Raw genomic sequence first — 16,624 nt, forward strand, 5'->3', positions numbered from 1 at the left:
CGGCATGAATCAATTCCCATGTGTCTGGATATGGCCGACACTGAGATTTTTGCTTCCCCTCAGTCTGCTTTGTTTTGGCAGTGAAAGAAAAGGTCAACAGATCTTATGTAACACAGAAAGTCCCACCTCCAGTCCAGGCAGAGAAGTCGGAGTTCAATGTGAAACAGATCGTAGCAAAACACTCCAAGAAAGTAAGAAAACACAATGAGCTTCCTTCCTTTTTTCTCTGCAGAAACATGGATTCTATTGATCACCTTCATCTGCTTATTTGTTTGGTAAGAGGCTGTTCTCTCAAAAGAGTCAACATGTTGATGTTGTTCCCTGTGCTTGACTGACAGTGATGGTTCTCCTGTTGTGTGCAGGCATGGCAGCTCAACTTTTGGGGTGTTTGAGAAGTTGGGGATTCCAGGTCCCAAGCCGCTGATGTACTATGGAACACTGACCAGACACAACTACGTATGGGAATCCTCTAAGTTTCTGTTGTAGCATGCAGAGTCCTGAAACTTTTCTATCATCTGAATTGTAAAGTTTTTACAAGTTGTAAAAGAACCATTGTGGGAAAAAACAAAACAACAACAACAACAACAAAAACCACTTAATTTGTGTTATTTGTGTTTAGATTTACTTCCTTGCTGACACCGAATGTGCTCAGAAATATGGGAGAGTGTTTGGGTAAGCGTTTAAAAATATTTAAACAGTAAATATCCATTAAGGACTTGAAGGACTTCACTATAATGTAATTTTTACCTTTCATTCTCTCATTGAGCTGGCTGTGTGAGCACTGGAGGGACTCAGTGATCTCCAGCTGCACCAGCAAGCAGTTTGCATAGAAATCTCAACCACTCTGTAAAACGTGTTGTGTGCAGCTTGTACGAGTTCAGGAAGCCCATGCTGGTTGTAACGGACCCTGACATGCTGAAAACCATCCTGGTGAAGGAGTGTTTCACCTACTTCACCAACCGCAGGGTGAGGACACACACGTTTCATCCAGGATGAAAATGACAAGTGGGAAGAAGCAACACACACACTTTTGTCTTTTGTAGGAATGATGTTGACGTTTCCCAGCTTCACTGTCCTCATGTTTGTTTCACTGTGGTGACTGAACAGTTCTATAGCAACATAATCCTAGTTTTCTAGAACAGTAAAACCACTGGAAAAGGCCATTTTTTTAAATCAAAATAAGTGTTATGATTTAAAAACAAAGTAAAAATGAATAAACTGGATCTTTCTACATGTCCAGAACTTTTATCTGAATGGTGAGCTCTATGACGCAGTGAACATAGCTGAGGATGACCAGTGGAGACGAATCCGTCACGTCCTCAGTCCCTCCTTCACCTCTGGCCGTATCAAAGAGGTAGGACTTCATGGAGATGTGGAAGAGTCGTGGGCTGCATTCTCGCTCTCTCTCTCTTACTCTGTCTTTGCTTCAGATGTTTAATATCATGAAGAATTATTCCAGAAAGCTGACAGAGAGTCTGAGGTCCAAGGTGCACAATAATGAAGTCGTTACGATAAGAGAGTGAGTACTCCCGCACAATTCAACAATTTCACAAGCCAGTGTTCAGACGCATGTAGAAGCTGTTGAGCTTTAATGAAGAACGGAGCCATGCTATCCCAACAGCAGTAAGAGCCCGTAGATTTATGCTTTCCCGTAGTGTGGGATCAGCTGACTCATCCAATGGCTAAAAAAAAAGTCAAACGGACTAACATCCATGTCACCCATGGTCATAGTCTTCCTACCAGGATTAACAAAGTATTTCCACTTTATTGCCCCACAGTGACAATATCTCTGCTTTGACTCCAGGCTTAGGGGCTTTCTGTGGAGTTTGGAGACATAAATTCAATTCTTTAAATTACAAACATCAAAAAAACAGATGATGAGAAAAGAACAGCAGCGGATGTTCAGAGTTAAATCCACAGAACTGAACAAGAGATCCTGACAATGTGTGTTTCAGCCTGGCAGGAGCCTACAGCATGGACGTGATGGCGAGCTGTGCATTCAGTGTGGATTTAGACACATTCAAGAATCCCTCCAGTCCTTTCATCACTCATGCTGGAAAGCTGTTCAGATTCCCCATTGGGACTTACATTTTTGCAGGTTGTTTTTTTCAGCTTCTTCTTTTTTTTTAAATATACGAATCATAGTGACGATTCACAGCTGATTAACCTGTTTTCTGCTTCAGGCTGGTTTCCTATTTTTCTTCCTCTCATGAAGCTGCTGGGCATTTCATTTTACAACAAGTCTTCCACTGCTTTCTTTAAACGGTTTGTGGAGAGAGTCAGAGCTCAGCGCAGTGACGACTCACGCCAGGTAGATATCAGCAGGGTTATTCTGTTTTTATTGTTATTTTGATTAAATGTACCTCCTCTGCATAGTGATTACTTCACTGACAGACGAGACAAAACCGTGTATGTCTTACGGTTCAGTAAAACTGTATATGTTTAAAATCATCTTAATTACTTTGAAATTGCTTTCAATTGAAAAATAAGTTGTGTATGAAAAACATTTTGTCACAAATCACACTGTAGACATAATTCATATTAAATGACAATCATAGATAAAATGCATTTGTAAAATGTCATTTAAGTATAAAAACTCAAGTAGACACTCTGAGCCCATTTCTTTAAAAAGAGAAAGTGGCAATGCCGAATTTTCTGAACACTGGACATGACGGACTAATCACGTGACAAGAATGAACTTTCTACATTCACCTTTAAAACCACAAGCAGATATTTTTAACCCACATGATGAAAATCCTGTTTGCTTTCAGAAATCGAGAGATATCTTTCAGCATATGATCAACTCTCAGACGGACGGCGAAAACAAGAATGACAAGTCCAACCACGGTGATAAACTGTTGCATCAATCATTCACTCAGATATGTGAAAAAAATGACATGTTTGAATGCAAAAGGTATGGCTCTTCTCTTTGATCTCCAACCTTCCTTCCTCCCTGACAGGTCTCACTGATCACGAGATCATTTCCCAAGCAACAATGATGGTGTTTGCTGGCTACGAGACCAATGCCAGTGCTCTGACTTTCCTGGCCTACAGTTTGGCAACTAATCCCCAGATCATGAAGCGCCTGCAAAGAGAGATTGACTCCACTTTCCCAAATAAGGTCCACTAAGTTTCTTTCTCTAAATAGCCATCACACCATGGTAAGAGTTTTACATTTAGAATCAAACAAATAAAAACTTTTTTTTTTTTTTTTTTTTTTTTTAAGGAATCGATTCAGTATGAAGCTCTGATGCAGATGGAGTACTTGGACTGTGTTGTCAGTGAGTGTCTCAGGTAATCATCTAAGTTTACTCTGAGACTGATTCTGCCTGAAGAACCTTTAAATTCTGAACATGAGAAAGATTTGCCTACGGTGGCTCAACATGAAGCCGATCAATAGCAAAGTTATTAGGCTTGATCTGCATAACAAGATGATGAAAATACCCTGTGAACAGACTCTACCCTCCAGCTCTACGTTTGGAACGGGTGGCCAAAGAAACAGTGAAGATCAACGGAGTGACAGTCCCAAAAGGCATGCTGGTCATGGTCCCGGTCTACGCTCTGCACCGGGACCCCGAGCTGTGGCCGGAGCCGGAGGAGTTCAGGCCCGAGAGGTAGTCTTTCATGTGTCTTCACTCTCTCACTTGTCCGTCATCAGTTAGATATCAATCAGTCTACAAAGGCTGCTCTTTCTGGACTGGAGAATCATACAAGGAATACTACATCCTGTTACTGCTGTGTTAAAATGTGTATGATTAATGTTGCTTTGGCCAAAATATGGGTTCAACAGTGGACCTAAAAGAACTCCCACCGCATTTCCTTTGTTGCCGTCTAAACTTTACACAGGTTTAGTAAGGAGAAGAAGCAACACATCAACCCTTACTCGTATCTGACATTCGGGATCGGGCCGAGGAATTGCCTGGGGATGAGATTTGCCCTGGCGGCAGTCAAACTGGCCTTGGTGGAAATCTTGCAGTCATACAGCTTCTCTGTGTGCGAGGAAACAGAGGTGAGTATGCGCTACATCAACATGATCCAAGCCAGATGAGTAGTTTGCATGAAGAAAGAGCAACATGTCTGACAGGCTGATGAAATTGTCTGTCCAGATTCCTCTGAAGATGAGCAACGCACCCATTCTGGACACCGATAGCCCCATCAAGCTGAAGGTGGTGAAACGTCCCGATGGGGACAGCTGGGACGAAGACATAATCAGAGAGACGAAGGCCCCGGTCTTACCTGCTGACATTCATGACTGAATGTTTTTTGTATTGAGAACTCTCTTTAAAAATAAAATAAAATAAAAATCCCCTTTTATGTTATTTTGATTCCATCATATTTGCTGATAAGTTAAAAAAATAAAATAAAATCTGAAAACATCAGAATATTTCCTGAAATCAGAAATCAGAAGTTATTGCCTTTTTCTTTCTTCAATTTTTTATAATATAATAACCACAAATATGAACAATATGTAAACTAAACCTTTGAGTTCAGTTTAAAACGAAATCAAACTTTTTACTGGTGGAACTTCAAATTAATTCTAATTTTGACAGGTACATCCCCGGATTTCTGTGAAAAATGACCTTAAGTCATTTTAAGTCTTATTATCCTAAAATATAATGTGATCGAGTCTCATAATGAAGCCTAAATATGTTTTATTTGATAAGCTGGGAGTGTTTGTGAATTACAGTGAAATCAAGAGCATGTTTGTCATTGGAGGTGATGATTCAAATATATTACCAACAACAATTTAAAACATGAAAAACATTAGTATTGCAGGTGTTGGGATAATGACCTGAGTTCGATCATGTGTAGAGTTTGCATATTCTCTCAGTGTGTGATAAACTGGTGATGACACCTTTTATTAGCAGAATTAATAGTCTAGTGTCTAGACTTGAATCAGTACATGTCCTAACATGAATAATCTTGACAGACTGCAATGAGAGTGTGTCACCAGAGAGTTCACCTTTACACACACTGGAGACTGACGTAACATCTACCGGTTTGACTGCAACGGAGAGCTGACGGGGCAGATATGCACAGGCATGTGACCTCCTGGTCACCCGGACGAGTGAGGGTGTGTCAAATAGGTGAGAAGGTACCTGGAGAGGAAACAGAGGGAGAGTTCACTGTTGGGTTGTTTAGTTGCATAATCTTATGTAACGCGGGAGCAAACTGTTGGCAAGTTTGCAAAAGGACGACCCAATAAACTAAAGAAAATCCTCAACAGCCAGACGATCTGCAGTGTGACATTTTCTGTAGATCTGAGGTTCCCGACCCTGAGATCAGAACCTGTTGTCGAGGGACGAAAGCTTTACCTGCTCTGATAATGCTACAATTAAATTCACACGTCAAAGAAAGCCATTCTGGAGAAGATCTGGGAAACAGCAATCATCACAGAGGCGGCAGGGAGGAAAAACAAGAGGACTGTTTTGTGATTTAAGGAGATGCGGCTTGAACTGTAACATTCCCCCTAAACTTCACAACCTTTGGAGCAAATTCCAGTCCGAGATCATCTGAAGCAAAAGCACACATTCACTGACCTGATTGAACAGGCTGAAATAACACAAAGCAGTCCAATGACACTTTGTAACCTTTGATATTTTCTACTATCAAATCAACACTACGTTGCACGGCGCCGCCTGGAGGGTCAAATTCATTTTATTAGACGGGCAAAAGTACACTGATGAGTGTGTGAACAGTGCAAAGCTAAATAACATACAAATAATGACTGTATGTTTGACACCCTTGCACCAAACAAACAAAAATAACTACTTCATATGTCATTAAGAATGTGTTTTATTTACTAAAAGAAGACAGACAGCACAGTAAGGGGTTTCTGGAACTTTGAGTGAAAAAGCTTTATTACCAAATAGTAACATTGTACACACAGTACTCATCCTATTATTTCTCAAACTCGAATCAAGAGTGTTTATTTTTTTATGATGTTAATGAGGCAACAAGTCACGAAAAATCTATAGTTGGTCCTTTTATGACAGACGAAGTGGGTCAAAGTAAACTCACTGGTTGTCAATACGGAGCTTTATCACGCAATCTTGATTTGGTTGTGATCCATGTCGTTACAGAGGCACATTTCATTCAATCATCAGCTCTGAGGTAGAGTTCATGTAGTTTACAACCACCCACACAGTTTTAACAGTTTATAAGATTTTTGCAGTTGATCTGTTTCAGAAAAAAATTAGGAAGAGTCCGACGTGGGAAAGTCCCTGTAAGCAAGTGTCATAGATAAAAGGAAGTGCGGAAATCTCTTTCCCAATTCTTATCCCTCTGCTCTTTTCTTTGACTCTCTTCTTTCTTCTTTCCTCTGTGTACTCGCTCCTCTTTTACCCTGGATGGTTGCTTCACAGCGTCACAATCTCTGGCCTGGAAGTGAGTAACTTTGGCTCTTTTGGTCTGTCCGTACCCCAGACCTGTCTGGTCTCTCTTCAGGACGGTGGGAACCGGTTGTTTGGTCCCTTCACCCTCTGGACCCAGTCCCGACCCCGGATTCCAGCCCGAACGGACCATCATCCTGTAGCTGTTGCTGGACGGGGGGAGGCAGTAGTACGGGGTGGGCGGGGGACGGCGGAGGCTGAACTGATGAAGAGTGGAGGAGAGATGCGACGTCAGGCTGTCGCTGTGCTCGCTACGACAAACCTCGCACCACTGAGGCTGGAGCGCCCTGGGAATGAAGTTAAGAGACGACAGAGAGGAAATATTGAAGGCAAAATGTGACTTTAAAAGTTTGACCTGACTATGGGTGAAAGCAGGGTACATTCTGGACAGGTTCATTACAGGACACACACACACATTGAGGGGAAATTAGTCACTACAGAAAGGCTTCCAAGCCCATAATCTAACTGGAGTTCATCTCACTGTGACCTGCAGCCCAGAAGTAATATGAGATGATTATCAAAGTGCGTAGTCAAGTGAAAGCCTGATCTCTCAACTGCAGATTTTTGATCACCATCAGCAAACTCACATAATACTACACAAATTCTCATTTGATCAAAAGCAGGAGAAATTTGATCATCAGATATGTTTACGTAATAAAAGCCTATTGATATGGGATTACACTCCTTCTGAGTTTTCCACTTGACTTTAAGGGTTGAACAATAAAGCATGAAACAATAAAGCTAAAACATGTTAAGAACAAAGTATAAAGAATGTTTCTGAGACATAGTAGGATGCACACATAGATGCTGCACTTCCTATCTTATGTCAACTGGCTGCTGATAAAGTTTTCTTGACATGATTTGCCCAAGCAAGTACAAAAAGTTCTACAATTTTCATTCTGATGTTATCCCTTTGATAGTTGCTTGAGGCTGTAATTTCCCAAAGCAATTAGTAGCAGTTGCTGTTATTGAACTTGCATTTGGTTTGCATAGTACTAGTAGTACTAACCTGCTATCAGACGGTTTCTTCCTTTGTGTCCTTTTTCCATAGTTCAACAGCTCCTCCAGTACTTCACTGTGGCCAGCTGGAGAAAAAAAAGAAAATTGTTAAGAATCAAACAGATATAGCAGTGATGGCTTTTTAGTTGGTGAGGTATACCTTCTTGAGCCAGGTCTTTAGCATCTCTGCCTTGCGTATCGACGACTCCCACCCAGGCAGCTCCGTGCTGCAGCAGCAGCCTCACCGCGGCCCTCTGTCCCGACCAGCTGGCACACATCACTGCAGTCCAGAAGAAACTGTCCTGTCAGGGAAAACACAACACTGTAAAGCAAATCAGGAGACGTTTTTAACAAAAATGGTAGTGAATTTAAAGTACTGTACCTGGAAGTTGATGTCGACCCCCTTAGAGAGGAGGTCTTTCAGGCCAGGTATGTCTCCCTCGTGGGCACAGCGCAGCAGCCTGAGCCCCTGCAGCATGGAGGACCCCCGAGAGCTGCCTTCACTCTCACCAGCCCGTCCTCTATGGGGGTCAGGACCAGTCCGACTCTGCTGCATCTCTGCAGTCCTGGATCTCCTTCTCTCTCTCCGACTGGACCCTCTCTTTCTCTGTTTGACATCCCCATCTTTCTTTCCAAGCTCTTTCTTATCATCATCTTTCGTCAGGTTTTCATAGAAGACCCTGGCCTCTGATCCACTCAGGGGGCTGCTGGTTATTTTAGAGCTAGATGGCCTGATTTCAAAGCTAAAAACATCCTGACCACTAGCGGGAGTAAAGCCAAAAGCAGCCATCCGGATTGTCTAAATTAAAGTATCACAGAGAGGAATTTTAACCTGATTGCATCTTCAATGATTCTGAGATACTCGAGGCGGATAATGAATTATGTGACAACATATGGAAGTCTGTGGTGTTTACTTCCTATTTACTTCGCGTTGTATCCGATGTCACAAATTATAGCGTAGAATCACCCGTAATAACGTCTACACAGCAGTACACACATATTCATATGAATGGCACCACGGTGGAAGAAAACACCAGATAATCAACTTTAAAGATAAAAGCTGAAGCAAGCAAAACAAACAACTAAAAACACAACTCCTGCTAGCCTGCTGACATGCGGTCAAATTACCATTACTTGAGGATTCGCTTCTCTCCACTTAGTTGATACGAATCTTTTTGCTTCGGTATATCCGGATGAAGATGGAACAGAAGCCTTGGTCAAATGTTGTTAACATTAAATAAAAGTGAACGACTGCTAACTGCTAGGTTGGAGCTAATGCTGCTCAGTGTTATGGTTCCTGTGTGAAACGTCCGCAGCGCCACAGTGGTTCCACCTGAGTGCTGCCACCTAGTGGTCCGGATGGTCCACTGCTCTCACTGACATTAACTTTTTGTTCTTTGTTATAAACGTTGCTATGAATTTTAAAAAGGGCATTATATATTTCACCACAACGCAATAATTTCCTATAGAAATGTATGCAAATCCATGACTTAATGAAGACACAAAGACGAACTGTTGCTAAAAGTTGCTCCCGGGCACCCCCACGTGGCTGACTTGTATTCGATCATCCTTTAGATCAAATTCAGTGCTTCCTAACCTTTCAAGAACCTAGACAACACATTATTACCAAATTCTGTACATTTTACAAAAGGAAGTCGAAGGAGCCTCATTCCACATTACATGTAAAAACGGGTTGTATATTATATTCTGAAATGATGAGTTCCTTTCCTGTGAGGATGGCCATTTTTTTCTCATTAGCATGAAAATTATTTCTGTCTGACTTGCTGACTCTGCAAACTTAGGTTTGAGGATATTGCAGACACTTTAAAATAGTATTTGTTTTTCTAAATTCCATTTTTAATGTAAATGCTAAAACTTAACAGTCAACACTTTTTAGTAGGGTAATCAGTGTTCTGAATAATCCAAGGTTGTTTTCTTCCTATGCTTAAATCTAAAGGTCACTGCAACAAATACAGAAATATTTTAAGATGAGCATTATTTTGAAAAACTAATTCAATTTTATGCACTTTTCACATATTCAATAGTGAACCTAACAGACTGTCTTTGACAGAATTGTTTTCCTCTTACTTTTCTTTCACAAGGATGAGGTTACCAGATTGGATATTACACAGCAACACTGCACTCTATATGATACAAGGTTAACCAATGAATAGATAACAAAAAAAAAGTGCACTCATACATTTCACTCCAGACTGCTCACTCGACCGGTTCAATTCTTTATGTTCTATATGTTCCCAACACACGTACTAGTAGAGTGAATAAGTGGTTTATTTTTATGGCACTTTTCAAAACACAATTACAAAAATGCTTTTTCACAGAGATACCTCAACAGACATTCCAAAAAGCAGAAAGAAACTGCCATGATGTTATGACAACACATCAACAGGGAGAGAGGATAAAAATGTACGAGCTGAAATCTTTTTTTTCTTCTGTCCATTTATAACTGCAGGTTGTTGCAGGAATTGAGTGTATGAAAGGCTGAAGTTGCACATGCTGCTCACAAGTGTGACAGTTTGTCACAAATATGCTTCACAAGGACACACAGGCACAGACGTGAGTGGACGAGCATCACAGACTGAGCAGTCATGCAGTGTAAAACCAGCAGAGGGGAGACGAACTGGAAATGGCTACAAGGTATTCGGCAAAGAGAAATTATTTTCCAGCAAAGTGTTTTTCGTTGTATATTTTGGCCTGTGAATCAAATAAACTCCACCAGCACAACACACGGTGTAACCCAGATAATAAAGCTCCAAAATGGAAGCATTAAGTGCCAAATCAAACTGCCTTCTACTTCTGTGTTCTACTGTTCTGCTCGTGGCTTGTATATATAAAAAAAAAATTAAAAAATCTTTATATCTGCAGCCATATGAGACAGATTTGTGATCCGGTGTGTTTCTCACTCAGAGAAGTGCTCATTAACGTGCAATATGCAAACTCATTTTATTTTGGTTTTGGATGTTAAGTTAGGTGAAAGTGGTAAAATGTAAAACCTGAAATATTGGCTGATTCGCATGACTTTAGGTGCTTTTTAGCTTTTTCTCAACATAAAAAAGGCAAATCCTTCATCTGAATGTTAAAAAAAACAAAAACAATCCTTGATCCTACCAATCACGCCTTCCAGGACTGGTGAGTGTTAACGTTAATTTAGGTCTTTATAATTCAAATCTCTGGCATGTAAAAACACTAACAGTCCACAGAGCCCCTCTTGGTTCCGGATGACTATGCTGCCTGGTGGTGTTTACTGATGTGTCTGTTTCTGTCCCCGGTCTGCGTGAATGTCTGTCCACAGTGTGGGCAGGAGTACGGTCTCTCCCCGGTGTGGATCCTCATGTGGACGTTCAGTTTGTCTTTGCTGATGAAGCGCTTGCTGCAGCAGGTGCACGCGTGCGGCTTGTCCCCGGTGTGGTAGCGCTGGTGCATCTTCAGTTCGGTCATGCGGCCGTAAGTCCTGCCACACTCGGGGCATTCGTAGCTGGGCGGCGCCTCCATGTGCTGCCTGCTGTGCAGGCGCAGCCCGCTGGTCGACCTGAAGCTCTTGCTGCACTGCGAGCACTGGAAGGGCTTCTCGCCGGTGTGGATGTGGGCGTGCAGCTTGAGGCTGGCGGCGGACGGGAAGCCGTTGCCGCAGATGGAGCAGAGGTGCGGCCTCTCCCCCGTGTGGATGGTCAAGTGCTTCTCCAGCTTCTTCTTGTTGAGGAACGTCCGGCCACAGACGGGGCACGTGACCGGCTGCTCCCCCTCGTGCGAAGCCATGTGCGCCGTCAGCTCAACGAGGGTGGAAAAGGCGCAATCGCAGCGGGTGCAGGAGTACGGCCGCTCCTTCTTGAATTTCCTGTGTCTGAGACAATGCTGCTCCAGTTCTTCTTTCAGTTCGAAGGTCTCTATGCAGCAGCTGCACTGGTGAGGCCTTTCTTCAGTGTGAGTCCGCAGGTGATACTTCAGGGCGGTGACCTGGAGGAAGACGCCGTCGCAGTGTGGACACCTGGACTCTCGCCTGCCGTGGACCATCTCGTGCCTCTTGTAGTGTGACAGCTTGAGGAAGCGTTTGTTGCACAGTGAACAGTAATACTGCTCGTTCTGGTGGCCCTGCTCGTGCTTTTTCAGTGCATACTCCACCTTAAATTTCTTCTCACAGATGCTGCAGCTGTACGACTTCTGATGAACCTCCATGTGCGTCTGCAGCTCTTTCAGGCTGCCAAAGTTCTCGTTGCATTTAGGGCAAGTCCCCTTGTTTTCCTTGACGTGAATCTCCAAGTGCTTGTTGAGGTCCTCAGGAAAGGCAAAGTCTCTGTGACAATCGGGGCATTTGTAACACTCGGTGTTTGATGCTTTGCGATGTGTCATTATATGTCTTTTCAGATGATACATTCGACTAAACACTTTTCCACATTCGCCACAAATGAGGCTTTGGGGGCTTGACTCCACCTTCTTGTGGCCTTTAAGATGACTTGCCAGAGCAGATTTGTCCTTGAATTGTTTGTCACATGCCAGACACGTAAGGCCTGCAATGGTGTGAGTCCTCCTGTGGGTTTTCAGCTCCAACCAGCTGCTAAAACCTTCTCCACACCTGGAGCAGACGTACTGGCCCAGGCCATGCTGCTTCCTGACATGTCGGGTCATGTGATACGACTGGCTGAAGGTTAGAGAGCAGACCGGACAGCTGAAGGGTTTCTCTTTTGTGTGCTTCCTCATGTGTCTGGCAAGTTTGTTTGGACCTCTGAAGCGCCTGCCGACACAGATGGGACAAAAATGCCCTTTTTGAGACTTGGAGGCTCCTTTTCCTTTCTTTTTGCCTTCATCGACAGGTGTATCCTCGGAGATGTTCTTTGATGAAGCTGCATCACCTTCAACCTCTTTACCCACCAAATCACTGGTATTACAGTTTGCCACTTCACCTACGTCTGCAATTTCTTCAATTTTCACTTTAGTTTCACTGAACTGAAACCCTGTCTCTTTAGTTCTGCCGGACTGAGGCCTGTTGTGCCATTCAACATGGCAGGAGAACACGTCTCTGTTGGTGAACTTTTTATGACACTGCGGACACGACAGGACCGCAGACTTATGTGTCGACTTGTGACTCTGCAGCTCTGCTGAACTGTCGAAGCCTTGCCCACAGGTGGTGCAGACGTGTCTGCTTGTCTCGTGCTGTTTCTTCAGGTGTCGGGTCATGTGGTACGACTGGCTGAAAGTCAGAGCGCAGACGGGACAGCTGTACGGTTTCTCCTTCGTGTGCGTCCTCATGTGCCTGGCGAGCTTGTTCGCGTCTCTGAAGCGCCTGTTGACACAGATGGGACAGCAGGGGCCTTTTGGTTTTGTTGGAAAGGGGGAAAAGTCGTCGTCGTCATCATTGCCATCTTCTTTGTCTTCTCTCACTGTCAGTGATGACGATGAAGCTCCGACATCCTCATCATCTGGACACTGAGTCTTCCCAGTCTCCGGCTCTTCAGCGCCACCGCAACGCTTCCGGCTATATTTGTTATCTTTGTGTCTAGTTGATCTTTTTGGTGCTTTGGTCAACTGTAAGTTTGCTTTCGGCCTCTCCTCCCCACGCCGAGGCCTTCCCCTTCGTCTTTTCACTGGGGGCTCTAAATCATCCTCTATGTCCACACTGACCTCGTGAATTTCAAAGACCTGGGAGTGGCTGAAATCAGACTCTACCTCTTTACCGATGGCCAAAGCTGTGCTCAACGTCAGAGACTCCCTCCCCTCCAGCAGCAGCCTTTTTCTGAGTTGCGGGTAGTTCGTTTTGCTGATGAGTTGATCCACGATAAGTTTTTCTTGTAGGTTTCCATTGTAACAAGGCCTCAGCAGTTCAGCTAATGCAGAGACAAACTCTTCCACCGACTCTTCGGGCATCTGTGCCCTTTGATGGAACTGAAGGCGGTGCATTTGAGACATCTGATCAGAGTTGAAGAAAGCCGTCAGTGTAGAGACGGCCGCTGCATACGTGGTTTCCTCCTGTATCAGTGTGGTGAAGATACGCTCCCCCTCTGGGCCGAGGCAGTTTTGTAAGAGTTTACATTTGCTGGACTCGACCAGGTCTTTTTCATCGAGTGCTTTCAAATAGTTTTCAAAGGCTTTGAGCCATCGAGGCCAAAGCATGGTCGGTACACCCATGGCAGGTAGGAAAGGCGGAGGCGGGGAGAGAATTGTCAGCACTGGGTCGGGAAGATGCACCAAGTAGACGTCCTGCTTCATCGCCTCCTGATCAAGATCAACAGTCACTTCACCCATTATTAGCTTTACGTCTCACTTTCCAGAGCAACGGAACTATCAGTGGGTCAGGATGTCAGCCTGCTTTGTCTTTGTCCTGGGCCCTGCTGCTTCTTGCATGGACGGTCCATCTAGGAAAAACAAATACACAGAGGTTTCAAGGCTTCATATCTTCATGAGAATGTTTTTGTAGCAGAGCATAAACAAACAGTCTTGCAGTCTCCCACATATGCATTACTTGAACACACACGCGCGCGTACACACACACACGCGCGTACACACACACACACACACACACACACACACACACACACACACACACACACACACACACACACACACACACACACACACACACACATAATAACATGATACAGTTATGAAGCCCACTTTGAAGTATTCAAGAGAAATAAACCCGCAGAGGACAGGTGGCACAGCGGGGAAGACGAGGGAGTGAAAATGTGAGTTGGGAGAGCCGGGGGCAAATCTGCGCACCCCACTGAGCAGTTTACCAAATTCACACTTGGGGGAAAGAAAATCTCTCAAGTGGTACTGTGCTGTAGGAGACAGTATTATGAAAAAGTTTTGGGCATGTATGGACAAATGCTGCAAGCAAAAAAGTGAAATAATGTAAGTGTTGTTAATCAATCAAATCAAACCAATTACAAATAAACATTTGCTATGCCAAGCTTCAAACAACATTCTCATTTTGCCCATGCTGAAATAGAATCGGCTGTGATCCCTGGTAGTTAACCTACAGACATTACAAACTTGAGCTTAACCTATATTCATATTTTGTTTGAAATAACTATGTCCCTTTCTTATAGCAACAATATAGATATAATCACTCAAATCAGTAATCAAGCTTTGTGTACATGACAAACACAAACACCCCAGCTTTGTGTGTGTGTGTGTGTGTGTGTGAGAGAGAGAGAGAGTGTGACTGAGTGAGTGAGAGAGAGAGAGATCCTCAGATTGAGGCAGGCTGAAGCACAGGGAAGCAGGTGTTGTCTCTTTTCTGTAATGCGTTTGTCTCCAATCTGTCCATGCTTGAAACCTCCACTAAACTTCACTAAAGGTTATCCAACCAGAAGCGGTTTGGGCTGGTTTGAAATACAGATGAAAGTTAATATTAAGCCAAAAAAAAGTTAACTACAACCATCAGACTTGCCATCAGGCATGCCTGCACTCCGGTGTTTTAAAATAATTGCCTTCCCTCGTTGCTTCTCGTAACAGCATGACTTACAAACCCAACGGAAATCGGTAGCTGTCTTTACCAACACTATTTAACTGACTGCATTACACAATAGACTTTCTAAATGTACATTTTGTGAACTAGCAATTTTGTAACATTAACAGAACGACAGACGCTAAAAAGCATCACTGAACAGTGAAACCAGGTAACCCGAAACCCCGGCAAGGTGGGTTCAGCCGCGCCTCAGATCATCGCCCCGGACTAGACTGGGGGCATTAGGAATCGGGGCATTACCATGAAGTGAGGGACATTATGAAATGGGGTGCATCAACCAGGAGTGGGGGGCATTAACGAGGAATGGGGGAGAATCAACGGGTTGTGAGGAGACGAGAACTCACCAAAACAAGCCGGCTGTGAAGTCCCCGCCGGGTGGGTGTCGGGGGCTTCAGCTGCCTTCCGCAGCCCCTCCACTAAACCCCCCCACGGAGAGACGGCACGCTGAAAAGGTGGTTTACAATACGCAGCTGGAAGGGGAAAACACGTCCGCCATGACTGCTGTCCTTCTTCCGGACCGCAACAGAGCCGTGAGCTCCGTTTGTGACCGTCAGCGCCCCCTGCTGGACTGGAGGCGAAATGCAGGCCACATCCTCCTGCGTCCGCTAGCAATAAAGCTCAAACTCAAGAAATATAAACAAACGAACGCTGCCAATTGTCTGATATTCTAATATTAGTTGTTAAGATGATCTTATTTCCTTTAGTAGTGCAGTAAAAAAAAAATTCTGTGAAAGCGTATCTATTGGGATTTTTTTCTTTCTTTTTAAAGAAAACAAGGGCCATGTTCTCTAATTAGAGAGCAAAGCCTTCAGACATAGCCAATAATAAAAATTATTTGGTCTTTCCAATGCCCAAAAACAGTTCCCCATCACTGAAGGAAAAAGATAAATAGGGATTATTATATATTTTGTTGTGAAAGTGTCTTATCAGGACTTACTGTAAAATTGGGTTACAGAAATGTACCCTCAAACATTTATTTCTACAATAAATTTACTCATGACTGCCAAATATTTTACCCGCAATCTATCCTACAAGTTTCATTGTACTATAGATACAGTGTATTCAGGATTCTGAATCACTGAAATCAGTGTCATATTTTGTGTAGGCCAGATATAATTAGTGGGTGTAGTTAAAGAGATAGAATATGAAATTAATGCATGTTGAAGTGTTTTACAATCAGCAATTAGTGTTCTGAAAATGTCCTGCTTAAGGATAAAGTCACAGATCATGTAAACACTTACGGCTCCTCTTCTTCTCTGTGTGATGCTCGGCTGACATCTTCACATTAAAATGCTGTAATGATCCAATAACATCAATCACAAAGGGCTTTATTCTGGCTGTGGTGCTGTGTTGATGGTAAATGAAACAGAAAGCAGCGATTTGATTATGACTTTCATAAACTCTCATTTGTATTCACAATATTAACACAAGACATGAGATATTAAAACTGAGACCTTTAATGAATCATTTCATGGGAAAACTGGCTCATTTTGAATTTGATGGCAGCCACACATCTTGAAAAAGTTGGGACAAGGCAGGAAATGTAACTGGCTCAAATAAAAAAAACAACAACAACAAGTGGAAGAGCTTCTGAGTTAATTAAACAACATGGCGAGTTGTAACTGGAGAGGCTTGTCCTCTCAGATGTGCAGAAGTGAGTAATCTGTCAGTTATTAGAAAAGCTCTTCAGGGTAAAATTGTACAGACTCTCATTCTGTCTAGTGTCTAATCTAATGATTCAGAGAGTTGG

The 16,624-nt window shown here is 43.3% G+C and overlaps 3 protein-coding genes across 3 annotated transcripts; 1 reads left to right on the plus strand and 2 right to left on the minus strand.

Annotated features, from left to right (window-relative positions):
• The first annotated feature begins 138 nt into the window (after nucleotides 1-138).
• On the plus strand, nucleotides 139-4,356 carry LOC115389993 (cytochrome P450 3A30-like). The gene is made up of 14 exons (XM_030093633.1): nucleotides 139-275; nucleotides 363-456; nucleotides 620-672; nucleotides 867-966; nucleotides 1,241-1,354; nucleotides 1,431-1,519; nucleotides 1,956-2,098; nucleotides 2,184-2,311; nucleotides 2,772-2,847; nucleotides 2,961-3,121; nucleotides 3,227-3,294; nucleotides 3,456-3,614; nucleotides 3,847-4,009; nucleotides 4,107-4,356. The coding sequence occupies exons 1-14, from the start codon at nucleotides 205-207 to the stop codon at nucleotides 4,254-4,256; spliced, it is 1,569 nt and encodes a 522-aa protein (XP_029949493.1). The 5' UTR covers nucleotides 139-204; the 3' UTR covers nucleotides 4,257-4,356.
• A 1,469-nt stretch (nucleotides 4,357-5,825) lies between these two features.
• gpank1 (G patch domain and ankyrin repeats 1) lies at nucleotides 5,826-8,693 on the minus strand. The gene is made up of 4 exons (XM_030093637.1): nucleotides 7,774-8,693; nucleotides 7,552-7,693; nucleotides 7,402-7,477; nucleotides 5,826-6,679 (listed from the first exon to the last, which is right to left on the minus strand). Exons 1-4 carry the CDS (start codon nucleotides 8,179-8,181, stop codon nucleotides 6,238-6,240), a joined length of 1,068 nt encoding a protein of 355 aa, XP_029949497.1. The 5' UTR covers nucleotides 8,182-8,693; the 3' UTR covers nucleotides 5,826-6,237.
• A 969-nt stretch (nucleotides 8,694-9,662) lies between these two features.
• LOC115390717 (zinc finger protein 665-like) lies at nucleotides 9,663-15,375 on the minus strand. The gene is made up of 2 exons (XM_030094697.1): nucleotides 15,219-15,375; nucleotides 9,663-13,756 (listed from the first exon to the last, which is right to left on the minus strand). Exon 2 carries the CDS (start codon nucleotides 13,644-13,646, stop codon nucleotides 10,632-10,634), a length of 3,015 nt encoding a protein of 1,004 aa, XP_029950557.1. The 5' UTR covers nucleotides 13,647-13,756; nucleotides 15,219-15,375; the 3' UTR covers nucleotides 9,663-10,631.
• Nucleotides 15,376-16,624: the final 1,249 nt, after the last annotated feature.

The sequence above is a fragment of the Salarias fasciatus genome, chromosome 6, assembly GCF_902148845.1.
Source record: "Salarias fasciatus chromosome 6, fSalaFa1.1, whole genome shotgun sequence".
Lineage (NCBI taxonomy): Eukaryota > Metazoa > Chordata > Actinopteri > Blenniiformes > Blenniidae > Salarias > Salarias fasciatus.